Source organism: Peromyscus maniculatus, chromosome 8 (assembly GCF_049852395.1).
Source record: "Peromyscus maniculatus bairdii isolate BWxNUB_F1_BW_parent chromosome 8, HU_Pman_BW_mat_3.1, whole genome shotgun sequence".
Lineage (NCBI taxonomy): Eukaryota > Metazoa > Chordata > Mammalia > Rodentia > Cricetidae > Peromyscus > Peromyscus maniculatus.
This window is the reverse complement of record NC_134859.1, coordinates 37,529,178-37,550,160: the sequence shown is the minus strand read 5'-3', so window position 1 is coordinate 37,550,160 and position 20,983 is coordinate 37,529,178. Positions and strand designations below refer to the sequence as shown.

The 20,983-nt window shown below is 52.0% G+C and overlaps 1 protein-coding gene across 4 annotated transcripts; it reads right to left on the bottom strand.

The window, feature by feature from the left end:
- Nucleotides 1-4,401: 4,401 nt before the first annotated feature.
- On the bottom strand, nt 4,402-15,721 carry Shroom1 (shroom family member 1). 4 transcript variants are annotated; one of them, XM_042283988.2, is made up of 8 exons: nt 15,589-15,721; nt 8,147-9,131; nt 8,013-8,068; nt 7,249-7,464; nt 6,493-7,062; nt 6,265-6,403; nt 5,859-6,131; nt 4,402-5,745 (listed from the first exon to the last, which is right to left on the bottom strand). In XM_042283988.2, the coding sequence occupies exons 2-8, from the start codon at nt 9,086-9,088 to the stop codon at nt 5,416-5,418; spliced, it is 2,526 nt and encodes an 841-aa protein (XP_042139922.1). In that variant the 5' UTR covers nt 9,089-9,131; nt 15,589-15,721; the 3' UTR covers nt 4,402-5,415. The 4 variants fall into 4 exon arrangements, with proteins under 4 accessions (XP_042139922.1, XP_042139921.1, XP_042139923.1 ...); XM_042283987.2 differs by lacking the exon at nt 15,589-15,721 and adding an exon at nt 15,355-15,488; XM_042283989.2 differs by lacking the exon at nt 15,589-15,721 and adding an exon at nt 15,355-15,488 and having other exon boundaries at nt 7,249-7,449.
- Between the last annotated feature and the right edge of the window lie 5,262 nt (nt 15,722-20,983).

Here is a 20,983-nt window from a genome sequence, read left to right as displayed (position 1 = left end):
AGTGCTCAGAAGGCAGAATCGGGAGTGTCTATCTCTGTGAGTCCCAGGCCAGCCTGGTCTACATGGCAAGTTCCAGGCCAGCCAGGACTACACAGTGAGACTCTGTCTCAAAACATTTTATTACAATAGACTCAAGAGAAGGTGAGTCTGGTGGTACATACCTGTGCCCGAATGAGGGGAAGGCAGAAGGGCCGGGATTCAATGTCATCCTGAGTGTCGCTACATACGGAGGTCAAGGCCAGCCTGGGCTACTTGAGGTCCTGTCTCAAAATAATAACTATCATCTTCAGAATCAACAATATCATTCTTTCAGTATTTTATTACATTTTTATTTATTTTGTGTCTATGTGTGGATGTGTGTGGGCATGCACGTGACATGACGCACGTGTGGAAGTTGGAGGATGACTTTCAGGAATCGGGTCTTTCCTTCTGCTGTGCAGGTTCCAGAGAGGAAACCCAGCTTGTTAGGCCTGGCATCTGGGGCCTTTATCTACTTACCCATCTGTCTTTCCTCCTTTTGGGGGATGGTTTGAGACAGGGTTTCTCTGTGTGGCCCTGGCTGTCCTGGAACTCGATTTGTAGACGAGGCTGGCCTCGAACTCACAAACATCTGCCTGCTTCTGCCTCCCAAGAACACTGTCTTTCTTAACTTACATTCCTCAACTATTCTTGCCTTACCCACCTAAACTCCCACCAAGTCAGCTGAAAGCACCTGCCAGTCTTTATAAAGATGCTCCCACGGGCTAGAGAGGTGGCTCAGTGGTTACGAGCACTGGTTGCTCTGGCAGAGGACCTGGGTTCTGTTTCCAGCATCCACATAGTGGTTCACAACCATCTGTAACTTCAGATCCAGGGGATCCGATTTCTTCTTCTCTTCTCCAAGCATGCATGCAGTGCATAGACATACAGGCAGGCAAAAGGCACACAAAATAAAACATGAATAAATCTTATTTTAAAAAAGGCTTTTTTTTTTTTCTGGAAGAAATTGTGTGATCTTCTGAAATGGTCTCATAAATAGATTACTTATTCCTCTCCAGGTGGCCTTTTGTCTTCAGGAACTGGCCTCACCGTGGGGAACTGCCACACCTCTGGACTTGAACCTCTGAGGGAAAGCGAAAGGGAGCCAGGGAGGGGAGGATGTGGAAAGGGAAGAGGGAGGAAAAGGAGCCAATAAAGAAAAGGGCAGGGCATAGCAGAACAAGAGGGAAGGAGAGGTGAGGGCGGGGAAAGATGTCTTAATCCATCCCTCTCCCATGGAGGAAAAAAATTCTCTTGGTGGGAAACGCAGAGCGATTTAAATACCAAAGATAACAGTCTGTCGGTGACAGTAATTTCTTCACAGTAAGTGTCCTCTCCTTCTCAACCGCCACCATTCACCTCTCTTGGGCACAGTGCATTTGCCCTAAACTTCCCCCTGAGCCTCTGCCATCTGAATGGCCAGCGCCTCCATCAGTCTCAGTGAGGACCCCCAGAGTTTCCGCTAGTCGCTGGCTTAAGTACGTTTTGTAACGAGCAGAATGTTCTCGACAGCTTGGGGTGCCGAGGAACACAGCTTCCCCATTCCATTTCCAATTTACTGTATGAAAGTAAAAAGTACACCAATTAAACTCTTAGGAGGAGGAGGAGCAGCGGGGGCGGGATGAGCGGGAGGCCGCGGGGATGCCTGTTGCCCAGCAACTACAGCCCAAGCCAAACATCCCGCAAAGCGCACCTCCAGCAGCCGAAGGCGTATATGACACCGAGTCACCACTCAAGCTGCGGAGGCGGCGGACAGATTGATTCCAGGATGGATGCTTTGGATCCACATCTCCGCCTTCCCTCTGCGGCCTATCTCATTCAGTCAACAATTTTCCAACGTAGGCTTGGTGGCCGTGAAAAGCGAGCCAGCCTTTTCCTTCTTAGCTAGCCAGATTTTTTTTTCTGACAGAAGCAAAAGGCTCAGTTCCAGTTTTCAAGCCCAATAGGGACATTGCCCATCAGAGCCAGGCCAAATCCCCAAGGCCTGCCTGGAGCATGTGCGAGATCGCCAGGCTGCGGGTGGCCAGTGTGGGTGGAAGCTTCCATGGTAAGGGAACAGTGCCCTCTGCTGGCGGTACACCCCGCAGAATCAATGTATTGGGTTTCATATACCCGGCCCCCGACCCCCAAATCCTGAAGTATGGGATGCCATACAGAACCTCTGTCGTGAACTCCTGAGTGCCTTCAGAAGAAATCATCGATTGGACAGGAAAAAAAAAAAACTGAGGCAAGAAGGAGACAAGACCAGGCTAGACACAAAGACAAGCGCTAGAAGTGTGGCCCTATTGGGAGGGGGGGGGGGGGCTCTTGGTAACTGGCAGGGTTGAGCCCAGAAATTTCATTATTCTGCCTTCGAAAAATCCAGCACAGAACCAAGCAAGGTTCATTAAGCTGGAAGATGGCAGTCATCCCTACTCCCACCCCTAAGCTGGAAGTGCTTTGAAATACACAACTTTCCACTGGCTTGGTGGACATTGCTAGATGTGCTTCTAATAATATCATAATGGAAGCGTGCAAAGGGCATTGTGTAGGGCAATAGGCAGAAATTAGTATCTTCCATGCAGAAAACTCCTCCAAGTGAGCTGGCTCTGTCATGGCCTTGGAGTACAGGCCCACCCACAGGGTTCAAAGCAACAAAAAGCAAAGCATAATGTTAGAACCCGCAAGGGCCTCAGCAGGATCCCCGTATGTTTTTTAACAAAATGACACAATGTGAACTTGTCCTGTGCTCAATAGCCCGACTGTTGCAACTAATGCTTTTAGTATGAATACGATCATTTAAATCCCCAACCCGATGCATTTTGTGACAATACACATCAGAAAACAAGCCCAGAAGCAGAGAGTTCTCACTTTGGGGTCAGTGGTATTAAACACACACACACACACACACACACACACACACACCCCTTTTGATGTGTTCAACTTCCAAAAGTACCATGCGCCCTTGAGAGAAAATATTCTTATCCCTGGTGTTTGCAGCTTCGTTACTGAAGCTGGTCTCACGTTAATCTGCAAAACTGGTTCTGTGTACTCTCAGGGCTCCACCTGCACAAAAGGAGAGGGATTTGTCCTGTGTTTTTGGACTATCATAGACCACCCCAAGGTCAGCCTTTCCCAAATACAGTATAAACCCTCACTGCCTTTCTGGGCCTCGAGGCTTCACACCCACTATTTCCTGCTACCCTATTGTCTGTCTTTCGCTCCCATCCTCTGCTCCCTTCTGGCCTGGCTGATCCAGAGCTTGTTTCAGACCAACAGCTGGATCAGGTCAGTTTTGTTTGTGTTTTGAGGTGTGTTCAGGGCTCTCAATATGTTGCTAGGCTGGTCTGTAACTTATGGCTCTCAAAAAAACCTTCCAACTTGACCTGGCAGGTGCCGTGACGAGAGGCCCTAAACCCAGTGGGTTTTATTGTTTTTGGAGGGGGGTGTAGTTGGTTGGTGATGGTTGGAAAAAGCCATGTGTGTGAGGATGAGTATATGAATGCCATGGCAGCTTCTGGGAGCTGGTTCTCTCCTGTGGAATCTGGAGTTTGAACTCAGGTTATCAGGCTTGCACAGAAAGGCCTTTTATCAGCTGAGTCGTCTCACTGGCCCAAGACCCTAGCTTTTGTGGTGGTGATCCAGTTACCAGGGCAGTTAGCAATTGCTGGTGGTTAGTGGAGTGACCCTCAACCTCTCCTGTTTTCTAACCTGATTCTTCCTCTCCCCAGACATTGCTGGGCCAGACTGATATTCTGCCAAGTCCTTGTTCAACTCTGGCCAGACAGGACTGCTGTAGTTTGTCAATGAACCCCCGCCCCCAATTCCTCCCCAACCCATGCAGGCAACACAGGCCTGTAGGCAGAGTTTTTGTTAGAACCACTGGCTCCAAAATAAACACACAGAGACTTAATATTAATTATAAATGTACGGCAAATAGCTCGGACTTGTTACTAGCTAACTCTCACATTTTATTTTATTATTTTGTTTGTTTGTTTGGTTTGATTTAGCTTGGGTTTTTCGAGACAGGGTTTCTCTGTGTAACAATCCTGGTTGTCCTGGAACTCTTTGTAGACCAGGCTGGCCTGGAACTCACTGAGAACCACCTGCCCCTGCCTCCCAAGTGCTGGAATTAAAGGTGTGCACCACCACTGCCCAACTAACTCTTACATTTTAAATTAACCCATATTTCTTATCTACACTCTGCCATGTTTTCTCAGCACAAGTTTATCTCCTCCTCTCTGTGTCTCCTCCAGATTCTGAGAGACTCCTCCTCTTTGTGCTCTTTTTTTTTCTGTAAGTCCTGCCTAACCTCTCTACCTGTCCAGCTATTGGCCAGTCAGCTTCTTTATTAACCCAACATAGTGACACATATTCACACCATGTAAAGGAATATTCCACACATGCCTCTCTCCAAAAATGTATTAGAAAATAAAACACAATACTGTTTTACATCGCAAGCTGCAGTGTTCTACCTCGACCCCTCTGCTCTGCCTCCCACCAACTCTGACAGAGGGACTTGACGCCACAAGAGGTGTGTGCAGGGTTTGTTCATTCACCCTGCTTTATTTTTGTTGATGCTGTACCAGGGATTGAACCTAGGGTCTCGCACATGTCAAGCAAGCACTCTACAACTCAGCTGTATCTGCAGCCTCCTCTTTACATTATTTTAAAATTTTATTTATTTGGGGGGTGTTTTGCCTGCATGTAGTCTATGCACCACCTGTGTGCAGGTCAGAGGGTGCAGATCCCCTGGGACTGGAGTTACAGGTGGGTGTGAGCCACATAACATGGATGCTGGAAATCGAACCCATCTGGAAGAACAGCAAGTGGTCTTAACTGCTGAGCCGTCTCTCCAGCCCCCTACAGCCCTCTTTTTACATTTTATTAAGAGGCACAGTCTAAATTGCCCAGGCTGGCTTTTAGCTCCATTTCTAAGCCCAGGTAGGCCTTGAACTTGAAATCTTCGTGCCTCAGCCTCTCATGTACCTGGGATTACAGCTATATCACCAGGCCAGGTTTGAATACTGCAGTTTTTTTTATTTTGTTGTGGGTTTTTGTTGTTGTTTTGGTTTTTTGAGACAGGATTTCTTTGTGTAACTGCCCAGGCTGTCCTGGAACTCACTTAGTAGAACAAGCTGGCCTCGAACTCACAGAGATCTGCCTGCCTCTGGAGTGCTGGGATCAAAGGTGTGCACCATCACTGCCCTGCTGAATACTGCTGTTTTTAAGACCCATAAATTAATTCCCAAATAATTACAAGCTTGAGTGAGGCCACAGGAGAACACCGTGGGAAGATGTGTCCTGGGAATGCCTATTCTGAGACCTCCCTATTCCCTCAAGGGAAAGCTCTCTTTATAGCATGACCTCAGTTGGGGGTGAGGCTGGGACAATACTCCTCACCTCCACCACCTGTAACTAGATAGGGGTAGCAAAAAGTGGTGTGTCCAGAGGATGGATTCCTGGGGCCCAGGACAGTCCAGGAGAAAGGGGATGATGACTGAGGTCGTTCCAGATGGTGTCCAGCTGTTCCTTAAGGAACCGGATTCGGTCGTCCAGGCTGCGCTGCTGGGACAGGATCCTGGCTTTGGCGGCCAGCAGCACACAATAGGAGCGCAGATGCTCTTCGGGCAGCTCCCGCTCCAAGACCTGCCGCAGGGCTTGCTCGCGCCGAGCCACGTGCTCCTTCAGCTCCTTAGCGTCCTCCTGCTGCCGCAGCAGAAGCCGGAGTCGCTGCAGCAGCGAAGCCTGGATCCACCAGGAGAGGGCGCAGTGAGCACCGCTGCTCCGGGGAAGGTCCTAGGCTGTAGACCGCAGGCCCCTCCAAGCCCAGCTCTTTCCCCAACCTCAACCTCTTTTACCTTCTCATCAGAGTCGCTGTCTGAGCTCGCCCTGGCCAAGGCGAGGTTCACACGGGCCAGGCGGCTGCCCAGCAGCAGCAGAAGACCAAGCACGCGCTCCAGATCAGTCATGAACCGACGGAACCGTTCCAGCTCCCGGGGTGTACAGGCTTGGCTCACTGCAGCCTCCAGATCTCCATGACATCGGGTCCAGTCTGCAGCCTTCCCCCGCAGGCGCTCCTGCTCCGCGTGAAGCTCTTGGAGCATCTTTTGGAGGAGGCGGGCTAGCTCCACCTGCAGAGAGGGACTAGGTGTTTATTCAAGAACTGGGCCAAGCCTGGGAGTTCTTCTCCCAGACACTAAGCTCGGCCCCACTCAGCTTTCAACCCCCACCGCCCCACCCCCACCCCCTCGCGCCCCGACTCACTTTCTCGGCCTGAATGCTGTTTGATTTTGGGAGTTCTTGGCCACTTGACTGGTCAGGCACAGGGTGAAGGGTAGAGTTTTCCGACCTTGATGCCTCCTGGGTAGTCAGCAGTTCCTGGGTGAAGTGGCTTCTGCAGGACCTGAGGACAAAGGCAGAGGTCTCTGAGTTTTTCCTGCCCTAGACTGCAGACTGAGAATCAGGAGTCCCTAGTGCCTGGCTGGCGCTCACCCTGCCTCCGAAGCTCTGGCAGCCTCTTCTCCAGCCTCCTCAAATGCTGGCCTCATGGCAGCCAAGACCTCTGTGGCAGGCAAGAGCCCATCCAGCAGACCCAGAGGTGGCTCTGGACCGGGCTGGGCAGCAAAAGCGTCACTCACAGAAGGATCCAGTCTGGCCAGCTGCTGAACCAGCGCCTCAAAATGCCGGCTAGGCCAGGTTGGCTTAGGTCCAGACTGGCCCCAGGTCAGAGAAGTGTGGTGAGGGGTTCCTGAAATCTCAGAGCCTGAAGGGCGCAGGACATCAACTGAAGGAGGCTTGAGGGGATTATTTTCTGTAGCTGTAGAGGAACCAGTGGTCAGCGGTCCGGTAGTGTCAAAGGTTGGGTTGTCATCATCTCTAGTCCCAGGAGGGCTGCGGTTTGTGGGTCTGGAGAAGCCCACAGAACCGTTCACCCCCTGCCAATCGTCATCTGCTCTTGCGATCCCCGGGCCCTCGCGGAGGGGACTCTCTGCTGAGGCTGTGGTCTGGACAGCTGTTTTGCTCAAGCTGTTTTCATCCTGCTGGTCAGAGGTGTGGAGATCCCTAGAGGTGGAAGAGCTGAATCAGGAAAGGCTCCAGCGCAGACAGCAGCTGTCTTTTCAAGGGCTGCCTGTCCCCCATCCCCACCACCTGGGCACTACAAGAGAGAGTCCCCCGCCCTCTGGCATTTTCTAGATGTTTGTGTGTGAGGAAAGTGTCCCTCTGTGCTTGGACACAGTGGGGATTCACCTGGTTGGGAGCCCCTGGGGGGCATGGGAATCATGAGGTGGTGGTGTCTCGGCTTCTTCCAGGAACACATCATCATCGGGGAGAGAGGGGTTCGGAGTAGACACCATGAAGGTCTCGGGGACCCTCTGACCACAGCCAGCTGGGCTGCTCTGGAAGACCTCTGTAGGACACACCACTGCAGCCTCTTTCTGAGTCAAGAACCTAGAGGCAGGGACCCTACAGTGACCAGGAAAGAGGTCACTTTCCCACTGCACCATAGAAATAGTAGAGCATGCAGTTTGCAAAAGACAGAAGTCTCGAACTGAGGTAGGTGGACTGTCTCCTAACCATGAATCCGCTGTCAGCGTGACTGGATTTGGAATCACCTAGGAGACACATCTGTGGCTAACTGTGAGGGAGTTTCCAGAGAGGTGTCACTGGAGAGGGAAGTCCCATCCAGTGGACCCGGGTTCTGGACTGAACAAAAAGTGGAAAAGGAGAAAGAGAGCTGAGCACTAGCAGGAATCTGTTTCCTGACTGCGGATGCAGAGTGACCAGAAGCCTCACGCTCCCTGGATCCATGCCTTCCCTGCCATGATGGACTCGACTCTCTTCAACCCTGAGCCAAAATAAGTATTTCTTCTCTAAGTCCCCTTTGTTAGGAATTTGGTCAGGACAATAGGAAAATTAATGAATACAGGACCCGCGATTCCTTTTTAAGTAAGAGCTGTCTGTGAAAGTGGACTCCAGACAACTCTGTCCCCAGAGAGTCCCATGTCTCTCACCTGGAAAGCTTGATCTGAAGTAATGGTCTCGGGGTTTCTGTCCTTTGAGGAACAGCCTAGAAAGGGGAACAGTGGCCTGAAATAAAGCATTCTCCCAGATGCCTCCCTCGCCCACCAGCCTTTCCCTTCCATACCTGGCCAGGGGCGGCCACAGTCCTTTCTGAACCCGTGCGGAGACTCATGACCTCGCCTGAAACGCTCATACTCCGACCCGCAGGCCTACAGGCATGGCCACGATTCACGCACGGGGAGTCCAGCTCCACTGAGCTTAGAGACTGAGTCTCCTGCAGCCCTCTGGACTTAGCGGGCGCCCCACGCGGCAACTCCTGGGTGGAGCAAGCCTCTCTCAAGCCCTCGCCCGTGGGTCCACCGCTCCAACCCACGCGATGCAGTTTGCCTGGCTCGGAGAAACAGCACATCCGCTGCTGGCTGGCCAGACGCCCCCGGTCGGCAGCACCCAGCGCTCGGACCGGGGTGCGTGCGGGCTCCGCTTCTCCTCCCTCGTGGCAGCTGGAGGCGGAGCGCGCGTGCACCGTGGGAGGCCGCGGAGGTACCGCGGGCCGCAGGCGGCCGGGCAGGCTCATGCGGAGCTCCTTTCTCTGGAACGATGTCTCCCGCAGCACTCGACGCTGCGCACCCTGCAGCCGCTGACGGTAGGCGGCCCGTGAGGCTGGGGGGCTGGGCGGCTCAGCGGGGCGTGCCGCAGCCTCAGCCTCGGCGGCCAGCGCGTACAGCAGCGGGGTGTCCTGTCTGCTCAGGGACCCCTGGCTTCCTTGGACCTCTGGGGGGCGCGGGCCACTGTGCCCAGCGACTACCGGTTCGGGCCGCTGGGTAGTTGGAAGGACAGCATCCTGCCGGGTAGGGGATCGGCCGCCCCAAACCACGCGCACGTAGTCCCAGTCTAGGTAAGGGAGGAGCTCGGTGCTAGGGGACGGTGTGCGCATCTCCGGACCACCAGACGCCGCGGACAAAGAGCTGTAGGCTGAATCGGCGCGCGTGGACAGCCGTCGCAAGTCCAGATTTCCAGAGGCTGAGGCCGGGGAGGTGCGGTCGCTCCCAGTACCCAGGGCCTCCATGGCTGTGCAGTTGGAGACTAGGGCCGGCAGGCGTGGTGGAAAGCTAAAACCAAACAAAACATAGATGGGCTGTTGGATGAATAGTTCAGGTAAGGGTTAGGACAGCCTGCTGGCTCCTAAACCATAGAGAACCCGGGGCGTCTATATCCACTCTCGGGTTGGATGGTCCCGAGCTCTCGCATCTTCCTCCTGCCCCTCAGTGTGGTAGAGAAACTGGAGGTTGAGATGGCGTGGGCAATTGGACTTGTTGTAGAGCGCCGGTCTGGGGGTTGGGATCCTCAGTTCTGACGCAAATGGCCCATTCGCTTGCCTTGGGGATTGGGCCTTCCCGAGCTGCACCTCTGCCCTGGCACCTCTACCCGTGTTGAGAACAGGCGCATGCTCAACCCTCAGTCCCACCCAGGCTGCTTCCTGGCCATTCTGTTGGCTTCTCTGTGTGATCTTTCCCTGATAAACAACCATCAAGAATGTTCTGAGATCACAGAGAAGCCCAGAGAAGGGGGGCAAAGAGGCAAGGCAAGCGCAGAGATATCTTCACCGTCTCCGTTCACCCCACTCTGTGTTCTTGATGGTCCAGGTGAGTCATAGAAATACCCACCTTAATCCTCATCTCCCTATGTGCTTTTAACAAATGAGAACCCTGAGGTTCTGAGGAGGAAGCGATTGGCCCAGAGGCACACACAGGTCCTAAGTGGCATAACCCTGGCTGGAATCTAGGCATGCCTCCAAGCTCACTGCAGCCAAAATCAATTTCCTAGAGGCAAACCCTGCCCACAGCCCTTGTCATGGCCCCCTTCCCCCAACAAAGCCCAAACTCCAAGTACCATAAATTCCAGAATAATGGCTGGGTGGGTCTGCAACTCTGTCTTCTGTCTAGGAACCATGAGCAGACACCCACCTCCTTTATGCCTTGCCCATAGGACTCGGTTTGGAGGTCTCTGGGTTCCTGGGGACCTCCACAGCATCACTCACCCCCTACTCTGTGACTGTTTGCTCTTTCCTCCTTTCGTTCCCACCCCTGAGCTTCCTGAGGACAGGTCCTGCCCTGATTTGTCACCCAGTGCCTGGCACCAGCCCTGGCATGTAGTCAATGGTAAATAAATAGTTGCTGAATGGCAAGGGGAGGGGCAGAGGTGTGGGGGGTTGATGGAGGGGTGGCCTTGGCAGGAAAGGAAGAGGCTCCATGTTTTATGCCTCTCCCCCCCCCCCATTAGCCTTTTCTGGGGTACGCGACAGAATGTGTGAGGAGGCCCTGGCCACCACGGACATAACCAGGTCACTCATGCATTATCAGGAAGAAACAGAACCTGCAGGCAAGCAGGACGGCCTGGAAACTGATCCCTCCCCAGTGCCGGGAGGCAGATCCAGGGGAAGGAAGGCCTGGGCGGTTGTGCTGGGTCTGGCTGAGAGCAGCTTTGAGGCTTGGGGGGTCTATGGGGAAGTTTGTCTTCCTTGACATACTTGGGGTGGGGTGCATAGATTAGGGAGGCACACCCCTGGCATGTGCGCCAAAAGCAGGCTCGTTCGAGCTTCCCAGATACTGGAATTCAGGGTCACCCTACACCCACCTCTCTGAGGTACAGGATACCATACGTTGCTGGGAGTGAGTCCAGGAGCATAAAACCTTCCTATAATGGAGAGGCAAGCGAGCCTTCACTCCGCCCAGGGCCAGACATCTTGATGTGGCTGTGCTGGGCCTATTCATGCCCAGCAAGACCAGCCCACAGGTTGAGAACCACGGCCTAAAAGGATAGCCAGCTCTTCTAAAAGGTCTACCCTGGCTGCTCAGATACCAGCTCTCTCTCTCTTCCTAAGTTTTCTTCTCTTTAAAAAGTTTTTTTTTTGGGGGGGGGGGGCTGGAGAGATGGTTCAGTGGTTAAGAGCACTCACTGGCTGCTCTTCCAGAGGACCCGGGTTCAATTCCCAGCGCCCACATGGCAGCTCACATCTGTCTGTAACTCCAGTTCCAGGGGTTCTGACACCCTCACACCAATGCACATAAAATAAAGTTAAAAAAGACTTTCTTTTTTGAGCTGGGCAGTAGTGGCGCACTCCTTTAATCCCAGCACTTGCGAGGCAGAGGCAGGAGGATGTCTGCGAGTTGCGTTTGAGACCAGCCTGGTCTACAGAGCTAGTTCAAGGACAGCCAAGGCTACACAAAGAAACCTTGTCTCAAAAAAACAAACAACAACAAACAAAAGTTTGTGTGTGTATGTGGTGTCTGCACATGGGTGTGGTGTATGCACATGTGTATGCATGTGGAAGCCAGAGGTTGATGTCTGATGTCTTCCTCAATCTCTTTTCGCCCCCCCCCCTTTTTTTTTTTGAGACAGCCCTGGCTGTCCCAGAACTCACTAAGTAAACCAGGATGCCCTTGAACTCATGGAGATCCGCCTGCCTCTGCCTTCCAAGTGTCAGGATTAAAGGTGTGTGCCACCAAGCCTGGTGCACCCCACTTTTTGAGACAGGCTCTTTTACTGAACCTCATGTGGCTAGGCTGACTGGCCAATGAGTTCCCGGGATCCTCCCATCTCTTCTCCCCCCTCCACACCCAGCAGCAGTGCCCTGCTCTTTACTCAGGTGTTGGGGATTCAAACTCAGGTCCACATGCTTGTACAGCACGCACTTACTAACCATGCCATCCCCCCACTCCTCTCTTCCTCATCTTTCTAAACCCAACTCATGCCTATCCATGTCGGCATGCCGACAGAAAGAGTGATGAAATACTAAGATATTCCCTCAAAGGAGGCTTGAGGCTGGAGAGGTGACTCCTCCGGGGGCAGAGTGGCCACCGAGCCTGACAACTTGAGTTTGATCCTTGGGACGGATCCACATGCTCATTGTCATTGTGGCCTGCATAATCTCTCTCTCTCTCTCTCTCTCTCTCTCTCTCTCTCTCTCTCTCTCTCTCTCTCCTCTCTCTCTCCCCACTCCCTCCCTCGCTCTGCCTCTCCCTCTCTCGCCTACACACAAACACAAATAAATTAAAAAAATTTTTTAAAGAAGCTATTTAAGTAGGGTGGTAGTGGTGCACACCTTTGACCCTAGCACTTGGGAGGCAGAAGCAGGCAGATCTCTGTGAGTTCGAGGCCAGCCTGGTTTACAGAGTGAATTCCAGGGCTCCACAGAGAAACCCTGTCTCAAAACACCGCAAATAGAAGAAGGAGAAGGGAAAAGGGAAGGAGGAGGAGGAGAAGAAGAAACCATGAAACTTTATATTAGTGAGTGTCTGACACAGTGAAGGATTCTCTAATCACCAGATAAAAATGGCTAACACAGCTGGAGAGGTGTTAAGAGCACTGGCTACACTGGACACGGTGGTAGCATGCTTTTTTGTTTGTTTGTTTGTTTTGTTCTGTTTTTTCGAGACAGGGTTTCTCTGTGTAGCTTTGCGCCTTTCCTGGAACTCACTCTGTAGCCCAGGCTGGCCTTGAACTCACAGAGATCCACCTGCCTCTGCCTCCGAGTGCTGGGATTACAGGCGTGCGCCGCCGCCGCCGCCGCCGCCGCCGCCGCCGCCGCCGCCGCCACCGCCACCACCACCACCACCACCACCACCACCACCACCACCACCAACACCACCTGGCAGCCATGGCACACTTTTAATCCCTGCATTTGTAAAGCAGAAGCAAGTGGATCTCTATGAGTCTGAGGCCAGCCTGGCCCATATAGCAAGTTCCAGGCCAGCCAAGGCCTGCCTCAAAAGTCAGACAAACAAGCAAACAAACAAAAAGAGAACTTGCTGCTTTTGCAGAGGACCCAGATTTGGTTCCCCAGCACCCACATGGCAGCTCACAACCATCTGTAACTAGAGTTCCAGGGGATCCCATGCCCTGGATGGGATCCCTCTTCTGTCCTCCATGGGCACCAGATATGCATGTGGTACACATACATACATACATGTAGGAAAAACACTCCTATAAATAAAAACAAAAATAAATTTAAAAAACAAAACAAACAAAAACAGCTTAAGGTACAGAAAGGAGACTCACTGGGAAAAACTGTTCACTGTGCAGGTCTGACAACCTGAGTTTGATTTCCAAGGCCCATAGGAAAAGTCGGATTCAGGGGCTGGAGCGGTGGCTCTGCAGTTAAGAGCACTGACTGCTCTTACAAAGGCCTGAGGTTTGGTTCCCAGCACCCACATGGTGGCTCACAATGAACTATAACTCCAGTTCCAGATGATCCAGCACCCTCCAAAGGCTATTGCATGTGCTTGGGCACATAAAATGCTTTTGAAAAGTCAGATGCCGTAATGCATATCAGTCAGTAATTTCGGCATACCAGCAGTGAGATGGGAAGTAGAAACAAAACAATCGGCTGGAAGCTTGCGGGCCAGCTACCCTCAAATACACTACATAGCAGTAGAAACAAGAGAGACCTTGCCTCATCAAGGTGGAAAGTGACAATGGACTCTTGAAAGTCCCCCTCTGATTTCTGTAGCCACACTCCGACACTTATGCCCATACTAACACGCACACTAATGTAATTAATGAAAACATCAATGTATAATGAATCATTAAATGTGTACATATTGCCGGGCGGTGGTGGCGCACGCCTTTAATCCCAGCACTTGGGAGGCAGAGCCAGGCGGATCTCTGTGAGTTCGAGGCCAGCCTGGACTACCAAGTGAGTTCCAGGAAAGGCGCAAAGCTACACAGAGAAACCCTGTCTCGAAAAAAAAAAAAAAAAATGTGTACATATGTAGGTTTTCTTATTGCCCCTAACTTGTCTCAAGGATGCTATTGCATTGGTGGCCCCAGCAGGTTTCTGTCCACGCAGGACTCCCATGTCGTACTCTTTGTAGAACCTGCTGTACACCAGGGCCTGGAGTCTCTGTACAAACAACAAGGAATGTTCATGCTTGTCCCCAGAGCAGAGGCTGCAGCGTAGTCTGCTAGAAAAGTAGACTAGGGTCTTGGGGATGGAGGAAGGTACTTTCACCTAACAAAGAATAAGTGAGTTGTGCTCAGGGTTCAGAGCCAGGCTCTTGAGGGTGGAAACACCAGTCCTGGAGGATGAAACTCCAGAGACTGGACAAGACTGGCCTTGGAGAGCAGATAAGCCATAGAGCACTCATTCATTCTGGGGGACCTGGGCTTTCCTGTGGCCACGGCAAATTTCGGGTGGTTGGGATATGGGTCTGGTACTCGAGAGTGAAGGTGGACCCAGGCAAGCACCAGACCCAGGACTTCAGTCAAGGCTTGTGGGGAAGTTCAATGAAGACAGTTTTTAGTGGACAAAAACCCTGTCAAGGCCATGCATGCGAGCCCAGGGCAGGTAACAGGCGAAGTACAGGGAAAAGACAGCCTCAAAGCTCATCTGGAATGAAACTGTCCTTCCAGCGCCATCTCCCATCTGACTTCCTGTGTGGACCTATGCAGGCCACTCCTTGCCTCTGGCCTTCCCGTAGCACTGTGGACAGCTGTAACTGCACTGGGCTGGATCTCCGGGAGGAGTCAGACCCCCCCAGGGTTCAGGACTAGATCCTAAGTCCTAGCACCCCAGGCTAGGTCTGATGGGTGAGCTCTCTCTCTGTCTAGCTCCTTGGTTCTCTCTGTCCTCCTATTCTCCACGGCCATAGGTGACATTGGACCCCTGTGCAATAACTGATCTGCGACATAGCAGCTGGTCCCTGGAGCCCTGGGGCGGCCCCTGCTGAGACCCTACTTCCAGGAGGTGTACAAAAAACACAGGATGCCTGTGACACCTAGGTACAGACAGTCACTGCCATGGACAGAGCACGTACACAGGTTCAAATTCCAGGCAAAAAGGGGCCCAAAAGAGGGGTTGGATCCAAGCTCTGGGGACCCACATTGTGGCAGCAGAGTCACATGGAGAGGCGAGAGAGCGGGCGCTTGAGACACTAGGAGAGCCGGTGGCCTCTGACCAGCATATTTCTAGGCCTTTCCTGTGGGGCTCATGGTCCGAGAAGATCGGGGACTGAGAGGGACTGAGATTCTCCAGCAACAGAAGCTTAAGGACAGAGGGTCGCCGGGCGGCTGCCACTGTGTACCGAGTCCCTGAAACAGCTAGGACAGCTGGACGGCTCTGTCCCCTGCCAGGCCTGGGCAAGAGTAAAGGTGCGCAGGGTTCTACTCTGCTGACGCATCCGGACTGGACTCCAGGTCGGAAGGTCCAGAAGGAACGACCGGTCGGTCTGGCTGCTTCGCGGCCACCACTGTCGCCGCCCCGACCCTCCCGTCCTGGTCCTCCTCCTGCGGACCACAGGCTGCGCGTCCCCTCACCCGGCCCCCGCAGCGTACCTGTGGCTCCAGCCCGAGACGCTCTCCAGGGCGTCCGCGTCCGGCTGCGCCGTGACATCCGAGCCCCAGGCTCCAGCTCCCGACGCCACCTCCAGGCTCCGGCCGCCACAAGGGAGGCGCCACCTCCTACCAAGAGGGGCGGGAGCCTCGAGTGGCGGCCGGGCTCCGGGAGCCGCGCCCCTTCCCGGTGTGATTCTGCGCGTGGCCCCTGTCCCCAGCCCCCGGACCTCTTACCAAGGCAGAGAGCAGGAGCGGGAGGGCGATCGATCACACTCGCTCTTAGCACTGCTGGATCTGCAGACACGACTTCAGCAACCACAGTCTCCTAGGTGCGGAGGTCTAACTCTCTCCGGAGCACCAAAACCTCACTCTTTGTTTTCCTTTTAAAAAATGACATTCACTTATTTATTTACTTATAGGTATGCGTGTGTATGCGTGAGTGCGTGTGCGTGCGTGCGTGCGTGCGTCTTTGTGTATGTGTGTGCAGGCTCCCATATGGAGGTCAGAGTACAACTTCAGTTCTTTCCTTCCACCCTGTGGAGTCCTGGGATCCAACACAGGTGATGATCTGGCTTGATGACATAAACCTTTATCCACTGGACCATCTCTCCTGGCCTGTTCTCCTAAGTTCTGTAGAGGAAAGAGATGTGCCCCGGGCTCCTGCCTCATGCTCTCCCTCTGAGTGTGCTTTAGATGACAATGACTACTTGGTCAACTCTCTACTCAGACATTTCCCAAACCCTGTCGCCTACCTGACTCTTTTCCATGCGCTCTCCTTTGTCTCCTTGCTTCCCATTTCTCCCCCCACCAGACCCAAACCAGACAGAGCCCTGGACATATGGGCTCACATCTGCGACTGGGAATGCGCCTTCACCTTCTGGGACCATCTCAGCCCCAAAGAATGCTCTGCTGGGCCCTGAGAGATGGCCCAGTGGTTTGGATCACTGGTTGCTTTTGCTGAGGACCTAAGTTCGACTCCCAGCACCAAAGCAGTGGCTCACGATCATGATCATTTGTAACTCTAGTTCTAGGGAACCCAACACCCTCTCCTGACCTCTGAGAGCACTAGGCGTGCACATGGTGCACATACATGCAGGTAAAACGTTCATGCACCATGAACATAAATTAAAAACAGAACAAAACAGAATGTTCTGTCTTCATCTGCCACTGTGCTCTCTCTTGCCCAACTTTCCAAAGTCTGTCCTCTATTCCTGGAGTCAAGGCTGCCAGTCCTGGGTCTAGAGAGTCTGAAGTTTCTGTTTCCTGGGTCTTCTAGGAGCCTAACTCCTGAAAACCAATCCCCCCCCCATTTGTATATTGTGGGCTGAAGAGATGGCTGATGTTAGGAACGCTTGATGCCCTAACAGAGGTCCTAGATCTGGTCCCCAGCTTCCACATGGCAGCTCACTACCATGTGTAACTCTAGTTCCAGGCCAGCCTGGGCTATGTAAGGAGACCCTGTCTCAAAAATGAAAGTCTAGTTGTCTCTACCCTTCTGTGGCTCAGTGCTTTCTGAGGCTTGGGAGAGTTCTTCTCCAGAGCGCCTTATATGGACAGACTTAGCTAGGATTAGATCACAGCGCTGGCTGACCAAGAAGCTGATGGGTGGGGGATGGGGCAGTGCTCAGTAGGTAAAGTGCTGGCCACTCAGCATGAGTAGCTGAGTTTGGATCTGCAGCACCTAGGTAAAAAGCCAGGTGCCACAGCTCACACTTGCTACACTGTGCAAGGGACATGGTGGTGGTGGTGGTGGTGGTGGTGGTGGTGGTGGTGTGTGTGTTTGTGTGTGTATAAATGGATTCCTGGAGTTGGTAGCTGGTCTAGCCAAACTGATAACTCCAGATTCACTGAGAGACCTTGTCTCAAAAAATAAGGTGTGGGGAAGTGATAGAAGAAAATGTTCAGATTTGATCTCTGGCTTTCGTGCGTGTGTGTGTGTGTGTGTGTGTGTGTGTGTGTGTGTGTGTGTGTGTGCGCGCGCACACATACTCCACACAGACAGAAAGCAAGTCTGTGGACTGGACACTTGTCATCTGAGCTGAAAAAGAAAGACCTTTACAACAGGTATGGTGGTGCACATCCCTGATTCCAGCACCCAGGAGGTGGAGCCAGTAGATGAGGAGTTCCAGGCCAGTCTCAGCTACATAGTGAATTTGAGGCCAACCCGGGCTGCATGAAAACCTACCTCAAAAAACAAACAACAAAATAAGCAACCCAGAAGTACTTCAACACAATCATGGTGTCTGTATTTTTTATTTTGTTATTATGTGAATATTCGTGTGAAGGGGATGAGTTTATACACTTGAGTTCAAATGCCCACAGAAGCCAAAAGGCGGCATCAAATCCCCTGGAGCTGGAGTGACAATCAGCTGTAAAACGATTGATGTGAGTGCTGAGAACGGAACCTGGGTCCTCTGGAACAGCAGTACACAATCCTGACTTCTGAACCATCTGTCCAGCCAAATGTCTATTTTTGAAATACCAACAAAACACGAATCGTGCCGGGCGTTGGTGGCGCACGCCTTTAATCCCAGCACTCGGGAGGCAGAGGCAGGCGGATCTTTGTGAGTTCGAGGCCAGCCTGGGCTACCAAGTGAGCTCCAGGAAAGGCGCAAAGCTACACAGAGAAACCCTGTCTCAAAAAAAAAAAACCAAAAAAAAAAAAAAAAAAAAAAAAAAAAAAAAAAAAAAACACGAATCGTTATTTACATCCAAATGTCTACTTAAACTGTCAATACTCCTTCACTTTTTGTTTCCTTTGAGAAAGTCTCCGGACCTGGTTGGCCTCGATTTCACAATTTTCATGCCTCAGCTTCCCTAGAGCTAAGCCACAGATGTGAGGGCAACTGGCTGTGACATCTGTCCCCCCATTGATCACCTGAGTTGACTCCGATCTCACTGGCTAGGCAGGTGGTCCCATCCTGTATGTGTGTCCCTTCCTCACACAGGTGGGGGCCAACCTTTGATCAGGGATACGAGCAGCTATAGTCACTCCAGACTACAGAACCTCCAGACGGGCTTCCAAGTGCTGGGCCACCCCACCCGGCTGTTTGCTCACTCTCACACACACACACACACACACGCACACGCACACGCACACGCACACGCACACGCACACGCGCACACACACACACACACACACACACACACACACACACGCGCGCACGCGCACACGCACACGTTTGCTGTTTGTGTTTCCAAGATGAGGTTTCTTTGTGTAGCTCTGGCTGGCCTGGAACTCACTACATAGACCAGGTTGGCCTCCTCTGCCTCCCATGTACTGGGATTAAAGGTATGAGCCAGTATACCTGGCTGGGACCACATTTAAAATTTTTTTAAATTTTATTTTGTGTGTATAGGTGTTTTGCCTGCACACATGTCTATGTCATATATATGCCATGGTTCCCACGGAGGCCAGAAAAAAGCATCAGATCCCCTGGAACTGAAGTTATAGATGGTCATGAGTCATCATGTGGGTGCTAGAATTGGAACTGAACCTAGATCCTCTAGAAAAGCAGCTGGTGCTGTTAATTGTTGAGCCATTCTCCTGCTGGGATCAAAGGTGTATGCCACCACACCCAGCTCTGCTCTTTATAAAATTATTATGCATTTTAAATTGTATTTGGGTGTGTGTGTGTACATGTGGAGGTCAGAGGTCAATCTTGGAGGTGGTTCCTCAGGAGTCATCTACCTATTTTCTGAGACAAGGTCTCTCTCTGAGTCCTGGGGCTCAATGATTAGGCCAGGCTGGTTGTCTAGCAAACCCCAGGAATCTGCTGACCCCTGGCCCTCCACTGCTGGGATTACCAGTGTGAACCGCCACATCAGGTTTTATATGTGGATGCTGGGGATCAAACTTGGATCCCCAGGCTTGCATGGCGAGCATTTTACCCACTGAGCTGTGTCTTTGCTTTTGAATTACACACTCAGTTGACTAAAGTTATCCAAAGACAGGGCTTTGGCCATAAGAAAGGAGTAGAGGGAGAATGGAGCTTGCCATCCTCTATGGGGTCTCCAGCAGCCAGGACCTGAGTGAGGGCTGGTGAAGGCTGGCAGTCCTGGAGTGTAAGCAGCTCTTCCTTTCAGACCCACTGTTCCAAAGAAGGCATGCTGGGCTGTGGCATTCCTCCTGAACACACGCACATCACCTTTTCCCTGCAGATGCTATTCAATTGGTTCATAACAGTCAACTTTCCTCTTCCAGCCAGACTCACAGCCCAGGCCTGGGATCTTCCTGCTCTGTCCTCCTTTGTCCATTATCCACAGGCTTCTGCACAAAAGAAGATACAAAAATGAACATAGACCTCTGTCTTCTGCCGGAGCCAGTGAATCCAACTTTTCTTTTTTCTGGTCTTTTGGCACCAAGATGAAATTCATATCCCCTACAGTTCACTTTGGTTCGAAAATTAGAAACTAACTTAGGAGCTGGGCAATGTAGTTCAGTTGGTGGAGCGCTTGCTTGCCTAGCATGCGAGAGGTCCTGGGTTCCATTCTCAGTGTTACATCAAGGTGGGCATGCTGGCGCAGACCTGTAACCCTAGCATTCTGGAGGAGCAGGCAGGAGGACCAGAAGTTCACACTCACTTATAGAACTTTTGAAGCTAGCCTGGGTGGGATACATGAGACTCTGCTTCCAAACAAGAAAACAAAGAAGCCTAGTATGTGGTGGCTGGTGCACGCCTCTAATCCCAACACTCAGGAGGCAGAGGCAAGTGGATCTCTGTGAGTTCAAGGCCAGTTTGGTCTACAGAGTGAGTTTCAGGCCATCCAAGACTACATGGTAAGACCTTGTCTCAATGTCACCCACCCTCTCCCCAAAAAAGAAAAGAAACGAAGTCAGGTCTGAACTGAGTTGCATCTGTATCCTGAGATGAGAGTCTCGCACATCGCACCATCAGGCTTTTTAGACTCTACAAAGAGGTGAGGCCGTGTCCTCAAAGCCTCTCTTCCAAAAGCATTCTTCTCTTCCAGCTAAAACTCCCAGACTTCTGCCTGCCGTGGACTCGGCTGACCAGGAACAATGATCCAGTTCTGGAGCGCTGGCCCAAGGCTGTGCATGAGAACTGTGTGCTGGACTTTGGCATAGAACTTGGAGACCGCATGCCATGTGCACGTGGTGGGGTGAATTTTGATTGTTGGCTCTGGAAACAGAGAATGAAGACTCCTGGGTTCACTGGGAAAAGCTTTTTGCTTTTAACTGAGGGTCTGCTGTTAGTCAGACTTCGATCTGAAACATAGGTGTGAATATGTTGGCTTCCATCATGGTCCACATGGATTTTGTTTGTTTGTTTTAGATAGGGTCTCCAACACAGGCTGGCCTTGAGTTTTCTTTTTCTTTTCTCTTCTTCCTTTTTTTGTTTTGTTTCATTTTTGTTTTTGTTTTTTGAGACAGTGTTTCACTATGAAGCTCTGCCTGTGCCTTGCTCTGTAGACCAGGCTGGCCTCAAACTCACAAAGATCTGACTGCCTCTGCCTCCTGAATGCTGGGATTTAAGGCCTGTGCCACCACCACCTGGCAGGCCTTGAACTTTCTGTGTAGCCAGAGATGATGACTTTGAACTTCGGACCCTTCTGCCTCCACCTCCCAAATGCTGGGACTACAGGTGTGAGATACCACACCCAGTTTATA

Excerpts from the sequence above, each read along its gene's own strand:
- Shroom1 (XM_042283988.2), bottom strand. The coding sequence starts at position 9,088 with ATGGAGGCCCTGGGTACTGGGAGCGACCGCACCTCCCCGGCCTCAGCC. Across the intron at positions 8,069-8,146 it reads CTGTGGCCGCCCCTGGCCAG|GCTGTTCCTCAAAGGACAGA; the intron begins GTATGGAAGGGA and ends TCCCCTTTCTAG. Across the intron at positions 7,063-7,248 it reads CCCCAGGGGCTCCCAACCAG|GGATCTCCACACCTCTGACC; the intron begins GTGAATCCCCAC and ends TTCCACCTCTAG.